The sequence below is a fragment of the Artemia sp. Qi Xiang Cuo genome, chromosome 13, assembly GCF_049724085.1.
Source record: "Artemia sp. Qi Xiang Cuo chromosome 13, ASM4972408v1, whole genome shotgun sequence".
Lineage (NCBI taxonomy): Eukaryota > Metazoa > Arthropoda > Branchiopoda > Anostraca > Artemiidae > Artemia > Artemia sp. Qi Xiang Cuo.
The window spans coordinates 31,123,662-31,141,511 of record NC_142806.1 but is presented as its reverse complement, the minus strand read 5'-3'; the positions used below and the strand labels follow the sequence as shown (position 1 = coordinate 31,141,511).

Here is a 17,850-nt window from a genome sequence, read left to right as displayed (position 1 = left end):
CATTTTTATTGGGGGGGGGGGGGAGAGGGATCCATATCCAGATAGTCAAGGGGTATGGGATATATGATAATTTTTTTCTCCACATTATTGGGGGGGAGAAACTACCCCCCCCCCCAAACGAACCCTCTACTTAACACAGAGGAACGTAATCCGTTAGCATAGGAAATTTCGTAGGCAGTACGAAACCCACATTGACAATTATTGGCGCAATCCCTTTCGAAGCAGTGGAAAACAGCTAAGCGATCCAAAGGTACGAGTACCTTTTACTAATGTTTTATTGCATAAACAAAAAAAAAAATATAAGATTAAAATTCTCTGCTCTTATTTTAATATCAGAATTATTTTTTTTCGTTTGGCAGAATATTGCTATAGTACAATGTCAATATTTTCTTTCTTTAGTTGGTGGTGTAATATATGCCCAGGGATTTGTTACATTATTTGAAAAATCGTGGGACTAAAAGATATTTCTGCTCTGTACTGGATTAAAGTCTTTTTACTTGCTTGAAGCTTCAAACAGAATCACGGGCGAACCAACAAAACTTTAAGAGAGGCGGGGTTATTTGGCTTCCCTTTGTGACGTATGTTTTGAGGAATAATGTAGCCTACGAGAGTTTGTCAGAGACGTATACAAATTAAAGCACACTTTTTTCAACTAAGGATAGGATTTGTGTATTTACGTGCACTGAAATTATTGGATTGATTTATTCTGGAGTAAAAGCTATTAAGAACTTCGAGGAAAGTCTAAGTTTGTTCATTAAATTTTTAATATTATATCTTATTACCTGGAACTGCGTATTGCACTATTATGGACGGACTCCTTGATCTGAATCATCGTATAAACACATCTTGAACAAGTACTGACAAAACCTATCCTCTCCACACAAAAAAAGTGACCCTTTGTCCGCGTCTCCGGAGACGATACCATACATATGCGAACCTGGCGAATAAATCACAAGTTCCGTAGGTGATTATACTTGTTTGGTAAAAGCTGTATTAAATTTAATTTATTGGCTCGGAGCGATTAAGTAGTACAGCATTTACCCTCTAGAGGCGCTGAGGTACGCGGGGTCTCTTTCGGAGAGTTTTGTCAGTATGTGTTTATACTTTGATCTGAATCAAGGTTCACTCCATGTATTCTGTAGACTTTGATATCATATGGCTTTTTGCTGCTTTGATAATGTCGTAATATATCGCTGAATAATGTTATTTTTAAAATGGTGCTACCCATGGAAAGAAATTTTTTCCAAAAATCTTAATAAAGTCGTTATTTCTGATTGGTCGAAAGTTAAAGAGACGAGGGAGCTATAATAAACTTACTATAGTAACTAATAAGACCCACATTTTTTTTCGTTGAGCCTTTAAGCACCGAAGAGCAGTAATGGTTTGGTAGTTTCAAAACGTCCGACCAATTCATAACCGTTAAAACACGAAATTCGAATTGTCTTGAAAATTAATTCATGGTATGATTTTGTGGTAAGGACGTCCTACATATAAACATTCCCTTGAAAGCAGAATAATAGCCTTGAAAAATAAATGAAACTTTTACACACCGACCAAAAACCTGTCAGATGCAATGTATGCCTGTATATGTATTTGAATTTTAACCAAATTAATTCATGTAATAGATAATGAGCATGCTAATTGAGTAGCCCGAAGTAAGATTGATGAATAAAATTTCAGTTAAGATGAAAATAATAATAATAGCATCAAAACATCATTTTCAAAATATTCGTATGCAATAAAGGAAAATAATAGCTTATTACTGACATCCAGATTCAAAAATTTAAACTAAGGGGGTAGAAACCCAAGCTTCTTATATAAAAAAGATTTGAGCTGAATCTTATTTATTGCACTCTACTTTTAAAATAAGTTTGACCATTTTCTTCCAATGGTTAAAAACTTGGGTGATTCGAGGGGATGGTTCAAGATATGGAGTGAATATGTTCCTTACCCAGGCTGCAATCTCCCTCACTGACATCCACACTATGGCTGAAGATTGAATTTCGTGGCGGAGGTCTCCAGTACCCTCTGTACTACCCCGTTTGCTCGAGGATTAATGAAGTAATTGAAAAACTAGTGTTGTCACTTAGACTGTTTTAGCAGTAAAATAACGAATCATACCTCTTTGTGATTGCTAGAATGACATCCTCATCTAAGAAATCGACCATTTCCATTAGTTTATTCGGGTCACATGGAGGAGCATAAAAACTTTCATGGACTTCTGATTTGTCACAGTTACAATAGGCTGTAGATACATGAACCAGTGCCTTAAAAACAAGATCGAAATTACTTTTAATAAAAATGTTGTGCAATAAGCTTTTTGAAATATACTTGCAGACCATCTTAAGCTGATTTTAAGATCGAATGGAAAGTTGCCCACAGAAAGGGATGCTTGCTGCCCGCAGAAGCAAGGGCAACAGTTTCCCGCAAAAATTTGACAAAAATGGAAAGTTGCCCGCAGCTGCGAGAGCAGCAGGGTGGAACGTGCAAAGTTTTGTAAACGTCACACCCGCAGACGCAGGTGTGACAAGCACTGGTTTTGAAGAGACGGATATAAGACAAAAAGACGGATATAAGAAAGGTTCTGAAAGATTTTTTTTTTAAGTAGCATAGGTGATCTTAAAATTGAAGTCCGCGTTTTTAGCCTCTATAGCCTGAACTTTTTGTATTAACCTTAACTTAATTATGTAATTTCTTATTCGAAAAAATAAAGTGGAGGTTATACTTTGTTTTAATTAAACGTGCCATTTTGTAACTTATTTTAACTTAACTTGGTCGGTTCTAGAAAATAAGTCAAACTTTAAAAACTAACAAAACCTCATAATTAGCACGCTAGACTAAGTTAACAACATCTGCTTGATTATATTTCAATAGGCTATCTGTACTTGGCACCTACACAAGGGGGGGGGTGATAAGGAATAAATCCCCACAATTAAGATTTGCCTCAAATTAAATATACCCTGCCACTTATTGCTGTTTTGACGAACTAGCCCCCTTTACTCAACCCTTCACATGTGAAAGCTCTATTTTCTGTTTGGAAATGGTACAATAAGCGAACGATATGAAATAAAAACCAGATTATTAATTTTTCAAATGAATTTTTATGCTTTGTGATAAACAGTTTGCTCAGCTTTCTTGAACCTTCAACCTTTTCTATCTGTACTTTGAATCTTTAATAAATTGGTCATTTAATGACGGAAGAGTCTTGCTATTGTGAAAAAATGAGGCTAATAGACGCAAGGAACCACAATGTTTAAAATAATATTTGCTGATATTAAATGCGGAAGAAGCATCTTCATCATACCAAAAATCACAGAGGCTTAACCTTGAATTAAAAAAAGAAGAAAAAACGCAATTGCTTCCATAAGCGGATGCGTAGGCCCATAGATTTAGGTAAAAGAACCCTCGTCTGTCTATAACTGCCCTTGACCGAAATAGTATTATTGGAAAACTGCCAGAAATATTTGAATGATTTATTGATGAAACCGCAAGAATACTCAGTAGATGAAATGTAATAATAACAGGTTAGGTGACTAGACAGAAGTAAAGACATTTGCATAACTGAGAAAATCGAAAATTTTACACACTCAATCTAGCGCAGTTGCTCCTAATCAAAGAACACATTAGACGCATCTTATAAAAGGTGGGTTCCTACCAGACTTCTTAGCTTTTTGTAAAATGTGGATACTTGGGGGTGGGGGCAAGCTAACTTCATAAAAGGCGTGACAGACTTTAAGAGGTTCTAACTCAAAGGTTACCAAATATAACTTAACCTAATGTATACTAAAACCACACTTTTCAGGTTCACAAAAGTTTTTGTAGATATTTTGTTATTTAAAAATTCCGCAAAAAACTTCGAAGGACTTATTTTTGCTTTCCTCCATAAATATGAAGAGATAAATTTACTAAGTCTAAAGATCGTCAAAAACAGAAAAAAACGCACGAAAAACTAGACACGCTATTCCCAGTGATATTGCAATACTCTAAATAAAATATTGAGTTACAGTGACATTCCCTAAATATTAGGAATTGTATCATTAATTAAATCAAAGAAAAAATTTTTTTTTCCATAGCAGGTTTTTTAAGAACGAGTTCTGGAAATCTTGGTCTAATATTGGACGGAATTTTTGGAGACTTTTATAACGAGAAATCTAAGAGAAAGAACCTAAAATCGCCGGCAATACCAAATGGCAGGGTTTCCTTTTTAATCGAGAGTACACGATGTTACTTACTCTAATGCAGTTATGTTAATTATTAATTATTACAAAACACTTTAAAAACGCATCAAAAATTTGTTTAGATTCATTTTTGTTACGGTTTTACGAGTCGGACAAACATTTCGGGGGAGGGGGGGATCAAAATGCTAGCCCCCCTGGATACGGCCTTCCTCTGAAAATCTTCCCTTCCGTCCAATGTCTCTTGAAATGGCTCACATACGACTTAAAACAAAGCACAATAATCAAAAGTAAATACCCCCAAGTAAAAAAAAAAAGAGCAAATAAGAACTAAGTATTGAAGAAAACAATTATTGAGAAAGTAAATATTTATGAACGATTAAATATAAATAAGTATAATCAATATAAATCGACATAAGTTGATTTATGCTAAAACCTTTTGGAGGCCGATATTTCTATTTTTGTTCATTGAATGCTTCCTTTTCGAAATTACACTGTAATGACCTATAATTGCTCTATTTAAAAGACGAAAAATGGTCCTAAAGTAGCAAGCACTCTTTTAAATAGTTTTTTTTTTGTGGAATTTCTTTCGTCAAAGAGCAAAATATAATTCTACAACTACCAAATAGCAGGGCTTAGTTTAGTATTTAAGCTACTTTTTGAAAATACGAGATTTCTCAAAAGCTGGGGAGAGGCATGCACGAACGCGGAAATTTTTCGGGGGGATAAAAGAAGAAAATAATATGACAATCTGAAGAAGAAGTGCCCAAAAATTGAGGAACATTTAGGATTTCGAGGGGAGGGCGGGCCCCAAGGCACCCCTGTTTACATCTCTGGGGATCAACCCTTCTAATTTGTGTGTACTGTATGCACTCCTTAAGCTTTCCATAACGAATTTCAACTACGTTTCTTCAAAGCACATTAGCTCAAGCCATGTTTTTGCATTTAATCTGTTGTGGCTTTTGGCAGTCAAACCCTTTAGCTAATTAACGGTTGGGTTCCAAGAAAGGAATTCTTTATATGTCATAAAAACAGTTCTCAAACTGTCAAAAAAAATGTAGGGTCTTAGTCACCAGTCTTAACCAAGGTCATGTCTACCTAGAGTGATTTATGGTGTGACGCAGTAACGTGAGGTAGAATTTGGAGGCCTCAACGGCTGCATAACCACTTCCGTGTTCATTTTGTTCGAGTTGCCCGGCCAGTTTTGCTTAGTAATTCACTATACGAGGTTGAACACTGAAAATTGCGACTAGAGGACGAATGTTTTAACCATTTGAATCTTCTTTTTTATAGGATGTTTCCAGCCTGGCGGCTCTTAAAATCAAGGCATTAGCTTTTTATTTTGAGATTTAGCATTTAGATATCCAAAATGGCTTGTTTTTGAGATTCGAAGGAAATTTTACGCGTGATATAATTTTTTTATGGATTTTTGGCAAGGTCCCTTGAATAACTATTTGAAGTTATTTTTTAACTTCAGAATTGATGGATAACCAGGGACCTACTCAAGGGAATTTAGATCTCGAAAATGGCTTAATTTTTAGATTGAAAGGAAGTTTTGCAAGCGCTGCATTTTCTGGTGAGATTCCTAAAATTTAACGTTTAAAATTGTAAAATAAATTAATTTTTTAACTCCCAGACTAATGGGTAACCAGGGACAGACGTACTCAAGGGAATTGGGGAGTTTTAAGCATGCCCCCCCTCCAATACTTAGGATTTTACAGACATTTCCTATATACCTGCATAGTTTCCTCTGTGACCGAACATATCGCTTTTTTACTTCGGTGTTTTTTCAAAGTTGTGCCTTCCTCAAATTTTTTGGCGAAACAAATTTTCATGATGCTAATTAATATTAGCAAACCTGACTTTAAGTTGTCCTCAAGCGGACTTAGAAACGACATTGACTCTTTGTACTTTGAAATATTGATGGGAAGTATTTTCACTTCAAGATTGAACTCCTCGCTCAAAATGCAAAAAGCTACTTAGATCTGTGCACTTTTGTGTAACTTTATAGGTCAGAAAGGGGTAATAAAGAATAAGTACTTCCCTTTCAATTTGAATTTAATAGGCAGCCCTGTCCGTCTCCTATATTTTGCTATATAATGTAAAGCAGTGGCGTCGTCTGGGGGGAGCAATAATTTGGAGAAAAAATTATTATATAGCCCATGCCCCTTGACTCTCCAGATGTAGACTGCTCTTGTCCCCCCCCCACAATTTGTTTTCGTCTATAAAATTATCGTTAAATACTTCATAAATAAAATAAAAAATAGGAATTTTTTTATCACCATATAAAAAATTATGTTTTGTATGGTTAGTTATTGTTCAAATCTTCATTAGCGAAACTTAGTTGTGCACTAGCTTCTAATTGTTTTGTTCTGCAGTGTGAGAAGTTAACTCCCTAAGCTACAAGTTGTCTTTGTTTAAAATATGGATTTTATATATTGATTAAAATATTGATTTCCTATAAAAAAAAATTAGGAAAATGTTTCATCATCATAGAAAAATACCAACCTGTATGTTTACTTATTGGTCAAATATTCATTTACTAATTTGCATTTACTTCATTTACTAATTTACTAATTGGTCAAATCTCATATTACTAATTGTTCAAATCTTTATTTAATAATTTACATTTACTTCATTTACTAATTTACTAATTGGTCAAATCTCATATTACTAATTGGTCAAATCTGCATTTAATAATTTACATTTACTTCATTTACTACTTTATTTACTAATTGGTCAAATCTCATATTACTAATTGGTCAAATCTTCATTAACGAAACTTAATTTTGCGTCAAACAATGAGTCAGCATTTCATCAGTTATCAAAAGGTTCTATCTTCAGTTATCAAAAGGTCCTATATTCAATTGAAGTAAAATAGTTTACGGCAATGAACAACAACTTAGAATTACCTTGTTCGATAGAAACAAATTATTAAAAGCTGGATTTTGGTAACAAGTACATACATTATAAGAACTTTCAATACTTTCCCATTATATGGGCATTTACAAGGAAACCAGTCACGAAAAACCCGTTTTTGACGGGTTAACCGCTATAGAGTGATACAATGATAGCGTGGTTTTTATTGCGTATACGACATTTAAAGTGTTGTTTTTTGGAGTTTAGGGTGGGGGGGACCTAGGGTAGGTTACGTATTTAATATATGCTATGCTTTACCCCCACCCCCCTAATGTGCAAATATATAGCCTAAATTTGTTTATAAATTATTTTATATTCATCCTATTTTATTTCTTTAGCATTAACCAAACTTGACTTTTTAGAAATGCCCATATAATGGGAAAGTACCGAATTTTCTTTTTATCTTTGTTCCAAATTTTTAAAATTAGCTAGTGTTTAATTTATCTATCTAAAGCTATTAGGGTGAGAAGTTATAATAATTTTAGAAAAAAGGCCAAGAGCAATCTAATATAAATTTAATATTTTTTACCCCTTAAAAGTGAGGGGTTCATTCAGTTGTGTTTGATTTAAACGGTAAAATGTTTAGTTTAAATGTTCGATGAATAAGGCATTCGTTAAATAAAACACTTGCAATTATTCGATCGCTATGTTCGATGCAATCTAAAATTTCTTTCACGAAAGCACTAGCCAAATTTAGTAAAATTTAAATAGCGCATGTATATAATTTATGTTCGGTTTAGGTTCTAACGTAGCTATTTTCCTTTTGTTTGTATACTTTTTCTCAGTTTTTTCCTTGATTCTAAATGAGAGCCAAACTCGTTATTTTGCCGTTATTATTTTATCTACTCGTTATTTCGCCTTCTCGTTTATTTCTGTTTATTTTTTTTTTATTATTGTTTGTATACTTTTTCTCAGTTTTTGTCCTTGATTCTAAATGATAGCCAAACTCGTCATTTTGCCGTTATTATTTTATCTACTCGTTATTTTGCCTTCTCGTTTATTTCTGTTTGTTTTTATATTTCATTATTGTTTGTATACTTTTTCTCAGTTTTTTTTCCTTAATTCTAAATGAGAGCCAAACTTAAGTGATCTACTCGTTATTTTGCCTTCTCGTTTATTGCTGTCACCAGTAACACGTTCAGCAATACAGACATGGTCTGTTGATGTCTAGCTGATGATGAGACCTAGGTACAAAAGTCATTCTTATAAGACCTACAAAAAATCCATGAGTTTTTTTTTATTCCATATACCTTTCAAATATTAGCTGTCTTTTTTAGGCGCGTGCGCTAGAGTCTGTTTCGGGACCCTAGAATACAGAAAGGAGAGTTGTAACAAATAAAAACAAGGGAACTATTGAAAATATAGAATATAATGACAACTTGAGATTACAGGGGCCCAATCACTAAGACTTTCTCTGGTGTGTGTGTCTAGTCTTTAGATTTGGTTACTTGGCCCTGCATTGCATAGTGACTTTGGAATTAATGCAATCAGTTCCACATTATGATTTTTTTTTAACCAGCGTTATGTCTGTAAATTTCATTTTAGAAAAAAATACTAACATTCTATACAATGGGAAAACCCGTAAGTAAAAAAGAAAAACTGCACGACCTCATTATGTCCGTTAGGTTACTTTTCATACTTTAACAATGATTAGAGCCCTGGGAAACCCCAACTATTTTTATTCTTTATAGCATGTGGCTTATATGATGACAAGCAATTACTATTAATGGTTGCTCCAATTCAATGAACTTTCAATGTTTGTCATTGAAAAACATTATTTCTTGGTTCATTCAAACTGTTATATAACTGCCAGTTAAAAGTAAGACTTCAACATAAAAAAGGAGCCGTTTATTGGGTCTTTTTCATTTTATATTTTTGAAAGTTGTTTTCAAGAGAATATAACTTTTTGTGTGAAAAACCCTCTGATCTTTTTCCGCATCCAGAAAGAAAACTAGAAATTTTCATTTGCGATCGATTGAGCTGACCTCCAAGTTTCTACAACCATCCCTTCTATACGATATGCACAGGGTAAAAATAGGTCGAGGATCTGCAAGTATTGCAGCAACCATATGGATGTATAAGATACTTACATCGATTTTGCTCATTTGCTTACATAAATCAATCAGTTTTTTTGTTCCTTTCAGGTTCATTTCAACGGCTTGCTGAAGTGGTTCGTCGAAACGAACCGTAGCCGCTGAGTGAAAGACAACTGAAACATTTTCTGCCAAAATTCGTACATCGGATTCAGAAATTCCAAGACCGGGGAGTAACATGTCACCAGATATAGGGATTAGCTTCGTAAATACTTCAGGGTGAGCTTTCCTTAGATTGTCAAAGATCTGCAAGGCGTTAAATATTACTCATTAAGCTGTTATTCATATAATTCATTAAGCTAAACTTTGTTGCAAAAGATAATCAAAACCTTAGGCCTAATTTATCAACAAAGCTGTTCGACTGATTCCCTTAAATATTCCCTTGGAAACACGCTTCGCAATTTAACACAACCCCTAAATCCTTATTTCAAACGTCTAAGAGTTAGCCAATCTTTTGTTAGGTGGTGTGAAATCTAGAGTAACAGGCGAAAATGATCAGTTGGGTTGTGTTGATTTAGTTGTCTTGAGTTTGAAACTTACTCTAGTAGGAACGCAAAAAGGAATTTCATACACGGAGGGGGAAAATAAAGTGAAAATCGTACAGACTCCACGATTTCGGGGAAGTAAAAATCTAGAAAACCAAGAGAATCTGGGGAAGAATATGGGCCAAAGTGCCTCCATAAGAACTTACATGTACTCAAGATTGGAATTACACTGAAGTAAAGTTGTTAAACACAAACATGTAGAAATAAGATGGAACTAGCCAGGAGCAAAAATCTGGTCCCAAGTCACCACAAGGACATTTAGAAAAGCTCAATCTGGAGCAAAAATCTGGTCCCAAGTCACCGCGAGGACATTTAGAAAAAGCTTAATCCAAAAAGTGAAACTATTTTTCATTATAGAGCTGTCGTAACGGCAATCAATTTCTACATTAATTAAATCAATAGATTCTGACTATGACGAAATAATTTGACAACATCCTTTTTTTTACCACTTTCGCTTTAAATTCTGTATTTGTTCCATGTATATTTTTAGTCTCCCCAAAAAAATCATTAAGAAACACTTGTATTTTGACAGTCTGTAAAACATGTCATTTAATGCTTTTTAGTGCGATTCTAAATGTTATAAATTATGAGATTATCTAAACATGTACAAGAAAATCAACATCCAAACAAACTTAAAATTTGTTTATGTCAAAATGATCAAAAATGCATGTTTTGAAGAAGCCTTTCGTAAATTGGGGATTATTTTATAGTAGGAAATTATTCAAGATTTTCTTCGAGACGGTCTTTTTAGGGCACCCGGGTAACACGAAAAAAGCTAAAATGTAGCAAGACCTTTTTGGAAACACTAATCTATGTTATATGATTACACGAGATTCACTCCTTAATAGCTGAGATTATTAGCTATTTATTTTTCTTCTTGTGCAGTTTCTCCTTGTTGTAATTTTTTATGAGCATCTCATTATAAATAAATAAAAGTTCAAATAGGGATTAATAGGGAAAATTTAAATAGATAATGATTTTCACAAACAGTGCTAAAATTTCCCAAAAAATACTAGATATTTCGGTCATATCAGGGGCGGATCCAGGATTTTTTTTTGGGGGGGGGGCCAAAATAGGCTGATCCGATGAACTTGCGTTAGGAGCAAGTTTAATTAACGCAAACTTGCATTAATTGAGTAAATTCACTACTAGACATGTGGGGGCGCGTGCCCCCCCATCCTGGGTCACATATGCAGTGACCGTCATCAGTTTTACTACTGATGACGGTCACTGCATATGTGACCGAAATATCTTGTATTTTTTTTAGAAATTTTATCCCTGTTTGTGAAAATCACTGTCTATTAAAAGGATTTGATCCCTATTTGAACTTTTATTTATTTATCAAACAGTTTGTGGTAACGAACTGTAAGTAAGCAGCAACACGGCTCAATGGTAACTGAAACACTAGAAAACGGTATTTTGATACAAATAGATACATCAAAAGAATTAGATTTTAATGCTGATTTCAAATATACAAGTTTCATCAAGTTTAGTCCTACCCATCAAAAGTTACGCGCCTTAGAAGATCTGCCTGATTTTCGAAAAAAAGGCAAAAAAACTCCTAAAAGTTATAAAACCTTAATGTAAATTCCATCATCAGATTCAGCGTATCAGAGACCCTCTAATGCACAGGTTTCAAGCTCTTATCTGCCGAAATATGGATTTTTTTATATTTTGCCAGAAGAAAGATCACGGGTGCGTGTTTATTTTTTTTTTTTTTTCAGGGGTGATTGTATCGACCCAGTGGTTCTAGAATATCATGGGAGGGCTCATTGGAATGTAAATTAAAAGTTCTAGTGTCCTTTTTAAGTGACCAAAAAATGAAGGGCAACTAGGCCCCCTCCCACGCTCATTCTTTTCCCAAAGTCACCCGATCAAAATTTTGAGATAGCCATTTTGTTCAGCATGTTCGAAAGTATTACAAGTATGTCTTTTAGGATGAATTAATACCCCGAAGTTCCCGGGGGGAGGGCTGAAAGTTATAAACTTTACCCAATGTTAACATATAGTAGCCTATTGGTTATTGGGAAGTATACAGACGTTTTCAGGGGATATTTTTTCTGGTAGTAGGGGGGGTTGGTCGGGGGTTATGTGAGAGGATCTTTCCATGAAGGAAGTTTTCATGGGGGAAGGGACATTGCTATGAAGGGACGCTGGACTTCCCAGCATTATTTAAAAAAAGATCAGAAATTAAATATAAAAAAAAAACAAGTTTTTCAGCTGCAACAGCAGCAACATCAAAACTTTAAACGAACAGAAAATATTACATATATGACTTGGGTTCACCCCCTAGTCAATACCTCGCTCTTTAAGCCAAAGATTTTTTAGTACTTTCATAAGAGCTATTTATTCTAATTAACGGCCTTTTTGATTAAGCGGTCATTTTTAAAGAATTGGAACAACATTTGAACTTTAGCTTAAAGAGCAAGGTATTGACTAGGGGGCGAACCCCCTAATATACGTATTAAAAATATATGAATATAGAAGTTCGTTACGTAAGTTAATTCGTAAGTTACTTATATTTATTACCAAAAAAAAACGTTCGTAGCCTAAATAAAATTAAACAAGTTTCGAGAAAGCCATTTAACCAAATAAAAATAAATTAATATGCAAATTTTGTTTTAATTATTCATGTACGGTGAGCCAAGATCAAAACCTGCATTTATTCAAAAACGTTCAAAAATTAAATAAAATAAACAAGTTTTTTTTAACTGAAAGTAAGGAACGACCGTTAAAACTTAAAACGAACAAAAATGATCCCTTATATGAAAGGGGCTGTCCCCTCCTCAACGCTTCACTCTTTACGCTAAAGTTCGACTTTCTCACAACTCTATTTTTTCTAAAAAGTAAAAAACTTTAGCGTAAAGAGCGAGGCGTTGAGGAGGGGACAGCCCCTTTCATATAAGGAATAATTTCTGGTCGTTTTAAGTTTTAACGTCGTTCCTTACTTTCAGTTAAAAAACTTGTTTTTTTTATTTAATCGTCATGGAAAGGTAGTGTGGTCTCCGAAATTATCTGTATATCTCATTGGAAGTTAATGTGTGTGTTGGAGTATTTCAAAGCTGGTAAAGCCGTATACAAAACTGATACAAAGAAACATAATAAATAGGCTGATACAAATATATAGACTTCTTATTTTCGAGCCTCTAAGCCTTTTAAACTAGAATTAGCTATTGGCACTACAAATCTAGAAGTTATTGGTTTAAGAATCCCTAGTAACAGCTCATAATTTTCATCATTAAACAGATTTCCTCTTATATTCGCCAAAACATTTCACCTTAAAAGAAAATATTTCAATTCATCTTCCAACATACCGCATAGTTGGCAAGATTCGTTTAATGCCCGCTATGCTAGTTTGCAGGCTATCTAGAAAATTAATATCTCTCAAATTTGTTACAAGGGGTAGTGGTAGACAATTAGCTCGCACCTGAATCCAAATTCTAATATATTTAATTGGTAAATGTAACTTGCAATAATATTCTTCATCAAGACTCTCTTTAATGCTTCTATAGAAAAATAAACTAGCCGAAGCACTTGTGCCAACACCCCAACGCTGAATATTCTGGTCTTCTAGACATCTGTATTTAAGCTATCGTAAGTCTTACGCAACGGTATTCTCGCAATTATTCTAAAGAATTTCATCTTAGTGTTTCCTTAGTAATAGACCGGATATCCGCCAAGATAACCGTCAAAATGAGTTAGACCGTAGTATTTAAAACTTGTTTCAAGCTAAATTTCAGAATGAAGAATAGTTCCTCTTTTTTCTACTAGGAAAGGTTTTAAAAGCCTGACAAATGCAGGACATCCTTCATCTCGCTATCATAGATAGGACAAGAGATCTGCTATTTCTAAGGACTTATTCAGAGGGGGTTCCAACAGGCACCCCCAAGATTCAAAATCTTTCCCCGTATTCTTATTTTCATCTTTTTAGCCCAATTCACCTATTTTAGTGCCTTTCCAAAGTTGTGCCCCCTACCCGTCTTTAAATATATTCATGTGCACATTTCAGGCAGACACCTGTGCAGAATTTGTATTTGGGAGAAATAAAAATAAGACTTTATTTAATAATTTGAATAAAAAGTGCCCAAAAAATTCGAAGAAAATAACATTTCGCGGGATCGACCCCTCCCTTCCCTACGTACGTTCGCGATTCCAAGGTATTTTATTTTTTAAAATTAGTAAGTCATTTTTATTGCCTTAAACTTAAGGCAGCTCGACCAATTTACTCGTTATCGAAAAATGAAGATACTAATCAAATACATCAAGGTTTCATCAAGGGAATCTTCTGTTACACATGTTAAATATGTTATATATGTACAATATGTTAAATCCTATTTTATTGACCAAGCTCTTCACGGAAGTTTATTTACCGAAATCCTGTTAGGCAACTAAAAAGCAACCAACTTAGCCATGAAATTAATACATGGTAGGATTGAATACATCCTAGGATCGACCATTGTAAGAATCGAATAAAGCAACAACCTTGTCCCCTCCCCAGATATACAAAAATACATCCCCCCCTAATTTTCGCCAATTGATGCCACTGCACACTCAAGATGAAGAGCACACTAAAACATAGCTACCAGGAGGTTGTTTGTTTTTATATTTTACTTGTTGACAAATTTTTCCAGCCCTTTCCCTACCCCAAAAAAAATCCTCATAAACATTTGTGGTCGATAGCAAATAGTATATTATTAAGTAGGTATTTTCTACAGGAATTAAGGGAATTAGAAGTTTTTCCCTATTATGCGGGACTGTGTTGGCTCATCAGAGAATATTTGAAAAAAATCCGCTAGATACACGTGATATACCCCAACAGGGCATTATTTATCAAAAAGTAGGGTACAAACGTGATTTCAATGCACGAGATTTTTATCTAGGTACTATAACCCATATCAAATCGAGTTGAATGGACAGCTACTAAACCAGTTTTACATGGCAACAGGATACCCTACCTTAAATATAAATTCTTGAAAAAGAGCTATGGGTAAAGCAAAATTAGGAACTGGCTTAACAAGTTTTTTTCTTAATGTATGGGCTTTTAAACTTCAATTCTAAACATAGATATTGTCTTTCGATAACCATGGTTCAACTAACTGAGTAAACTAAAGTTGAGGAAAATAATATTTCCCTCCTTGAGCACATCTAACATTAAAAAAAAACTTTCCCGTAAAGCTGGATAAAAACAAGCACACGGAATTTACCTTTCATTTTTTTGTAACTACAAAATATTTGTCGGCTTCAGTATAACTCGGGGTTGCCACCGAACCAATTTTTCTGGTACCACCCAACTAGACAATATGTGTCACATTCACTTAAAAAGCTACTTTGTATTAGAATACAAGTCATACTTGAACATTTTACGACATATGCAGCTGTGCATTTCGAATGACCTTAAAACCCCAACCACCGTATTCGGAGTAAAAAAATTTCAACTTTTAATGGCAGATACGGATCTTTACTTGCAATGAATTTGAAGAGAATCGGCGATGGTTTAGCAAAGATCGCCTCCAAAATGACCTCATGTAGTGTCAACCAGACTATTAAGTTCTTGGCTATGACTGGTAAGTCTACTACAGCCTATAATACGATAGCAGAAACAGTTTATTTGTGCATGGGTGGCAACCCTAGTTATAATCTTTCATCCCCAACCGTAAATCCACAGGTGAAGTTTCTTGCGTCCTTGCGCCCGCTTGTGTGTGTTAATGCTACCGACAATGGTGACAGAAATATCACATGTGTCTTATAAGGTCCCAAGCTATCTTTCAATAAATTCAGCCTTAAGATAAAGGATAAAGATCTTCCGCAGTCACTGATGGTGCATAAGGCATCAAGTCGATGGTTAAATTGCTGGGTCTTTTTTACAGGGGTGGGTAGCAAGCCTTTCGCCCAACTTTGTTTCTGCGGTAGTCGATCCCCGGGTTCCGTATTGCCAAGCAGAGCAGCAATCCAATGTACTGCCACACAATTAAGATCAGTCTTAGCCTGCCTGAAATCACTCCAAACCATGCTTCCTTCAAATCTGAGCCTGGTTCTGCACCTCCATGATTCAGACGGATTTAATACATGAGCCTTTGTACTTACCCACAGAAGAATTCAAGGATTTTGAGGTTCTGCAACTCGGTTTATGGGAACCGTTTTGTTAGACCAGTCACTTTTTGGCTGGGCTTTGCACAAAATTTTTCGCAAATCCAACTTGAACGTGAGGAAAAGCTATCTGGATACAATATACTTGGCATGATTTTTTTCTGTTCTGAGTTGAAGGTTAAACTCAGATGAGTAAACTATGTATTTAACTTTTCCACAAATTTAAAGGAAAACTCGTTCTCTAACCTTTTTAAAGATAAGTACCAGCTTAGCCTACTTCACATACTATCAAAGGCCCTCAATTTTCTTAACGGGTTTAACGTACAGATATTTTTAGACTCTCAAAGTAGACAAAACGAGAGAGTGACCAAATATATGGTATCAGGAATGTGGACACTTCTTTTTCTTAGCAAAGTCATTCCATCTTAGAAGCTCTTTCTAGAGAAATCTTACTGCTCACGAACTGATGCTTGAAGTTTGTACAAAATGTACAAATAACAGTTCAATAGGACAAATCCTTTTATCCAGCAGATAAAATTTATCTGCTGATGACGGCCACTGTACATGTGACCGAAATATCCAGGGATTGTTTTGTTGTTTCTCTGTCAAATAGAAGGATTTGTACCTATTGAACTGTTATTTCTACGTCATGACACTTTCTGTCATGACGCAGAAAATAGAAATGGAAAATAAAAAAATTGTGAATGATTTAAATGAAACTATAGAAAACCAATATTTAAAAAAGTAAACATACCTAATAAAATAAAATTTTCTCTGTTTATGAAACAAATTATAAAAAGGTGGTATCTTTTGTTTTTCCTTGCGCTAAGGATGACCGATGACGGCGCTAGGATGCGCTAGGGATATTATGAGATCCCTATATGTTACAAAACTGGTTATTATTGAGTAATTGAAGCAAGTAATTGAAGGTGTGTATATTGAAGCCAAATTCAAACCATATATTTGCCACAAACCCGAAATATCTCGCGGTATTACCGGATTATTATATTATATAACTGAATCAAGGGGTTGTTGACTTTCAGAAATCAGGTACACCAGGTAGCGTGTTCCAAGTGCAGAGCAGCTGCGCAACCGTTTATGGACTGTACCATGCATGGTGTAACTGCGCCAAGTGTGGCGGGACTGTTTGGTACACATGGCACTCCGAGATTTACGCCAGGTGGCAGAAAGTGGGCGATCCCTTGAACCAAATATTGTGGAAATGGTTACCTAGTGTCTTCCCCAGACTATCGATCATCAACATTTCGAAAGTGTTTTATTTTACTTTTGACTTTCGAAAATCGTATGGAATGCTGCCATCCCATCCACGAAACAAAAAGCAATACTTACCGTTGTATTAATAAGTTCTTCCAATCTGGTTCTCACATCATTGCCTCTTTTAGGCCTCATTAGGATATAAACATTCTTAATTCCCGGACAACATCGGAGCAGTTTTTCAACTAAAACTTTGCCCATGAAGCCTGTGGCTCCAGTGATGAAAATAGAGCGATTCCGGTAGAAACCGGCGATGTCGGACTCGCCGGTCATGTTTTCTTTCGGTAGGGCCGACAGGTTGACGGTTAAGGGAAACCACTTAGAGTTAAGAGCCTAGAAAATAGTTAAATTAATTAAGCACAGAACACACTCAGGCACAAATTAATTTACTAAACGCAGCATATTGTTGACACATTTTGATACACAAGGGACGTATCTAGGAGGAGGGAGGTTAGTAGCTCCACGCGTTAATATAATTTAAAGTTGATTATAAATGATGTTTCGTACCAAAGTAAATTGTTAATACCTAACACTATTCGTAAGGCGCTAGTAAATGGTAGTTTTTCAGAATTCTATAGATATAAAGGAGGGCCTAGACGGTCAATCATTTTGGTCAAAAGCTTCCGTCAAGCAATTGACTCAAGCATGATTGATCGTCTAGGAACCTGTTTGACGATTGAGTCAGGCGTTTACGGTGATTGATAGAGAGCTTGAATGACTCAATCATTTTGATCAAAAGCAGTGCGTTAGATTAGC

General features: G+C 35.0%; 1 protein-coding gene across 1 annotated transcript in view; it reads right to left on the bottom strand.

The window, feature by feature from the left end:
• LOC148945187 (putative fatty acyl-CoA reductase CG5065) overlaps positions 1-17,850 on the bottom strand; it is a 50,714-nt gene that overhangs the window by 22,814 nt on the left and 10,050 nt on the right. Inside the window, exons 2-4 of the mRNA XM_089098772.1 lie at positions 17,170-17,427; positions 9,185-9,433; positions 2,122-2,267 (exon numbers count right to left, since the gene is read on the bottom strand). Of these exons, the coding sequence (XP_088954898.1) occupies positions 2,122-2,267; positions 9,185-9,433; positions 17,170-17,367 (593 nt within the window). The 5' untranslated portion in view covers positions 17,368-17,427. The remainder of the gene's footprint in view (positions 1-2,121; positions 2,268-9,184; positions 9,434-17,169; positions 17,428-17,850) is intronic.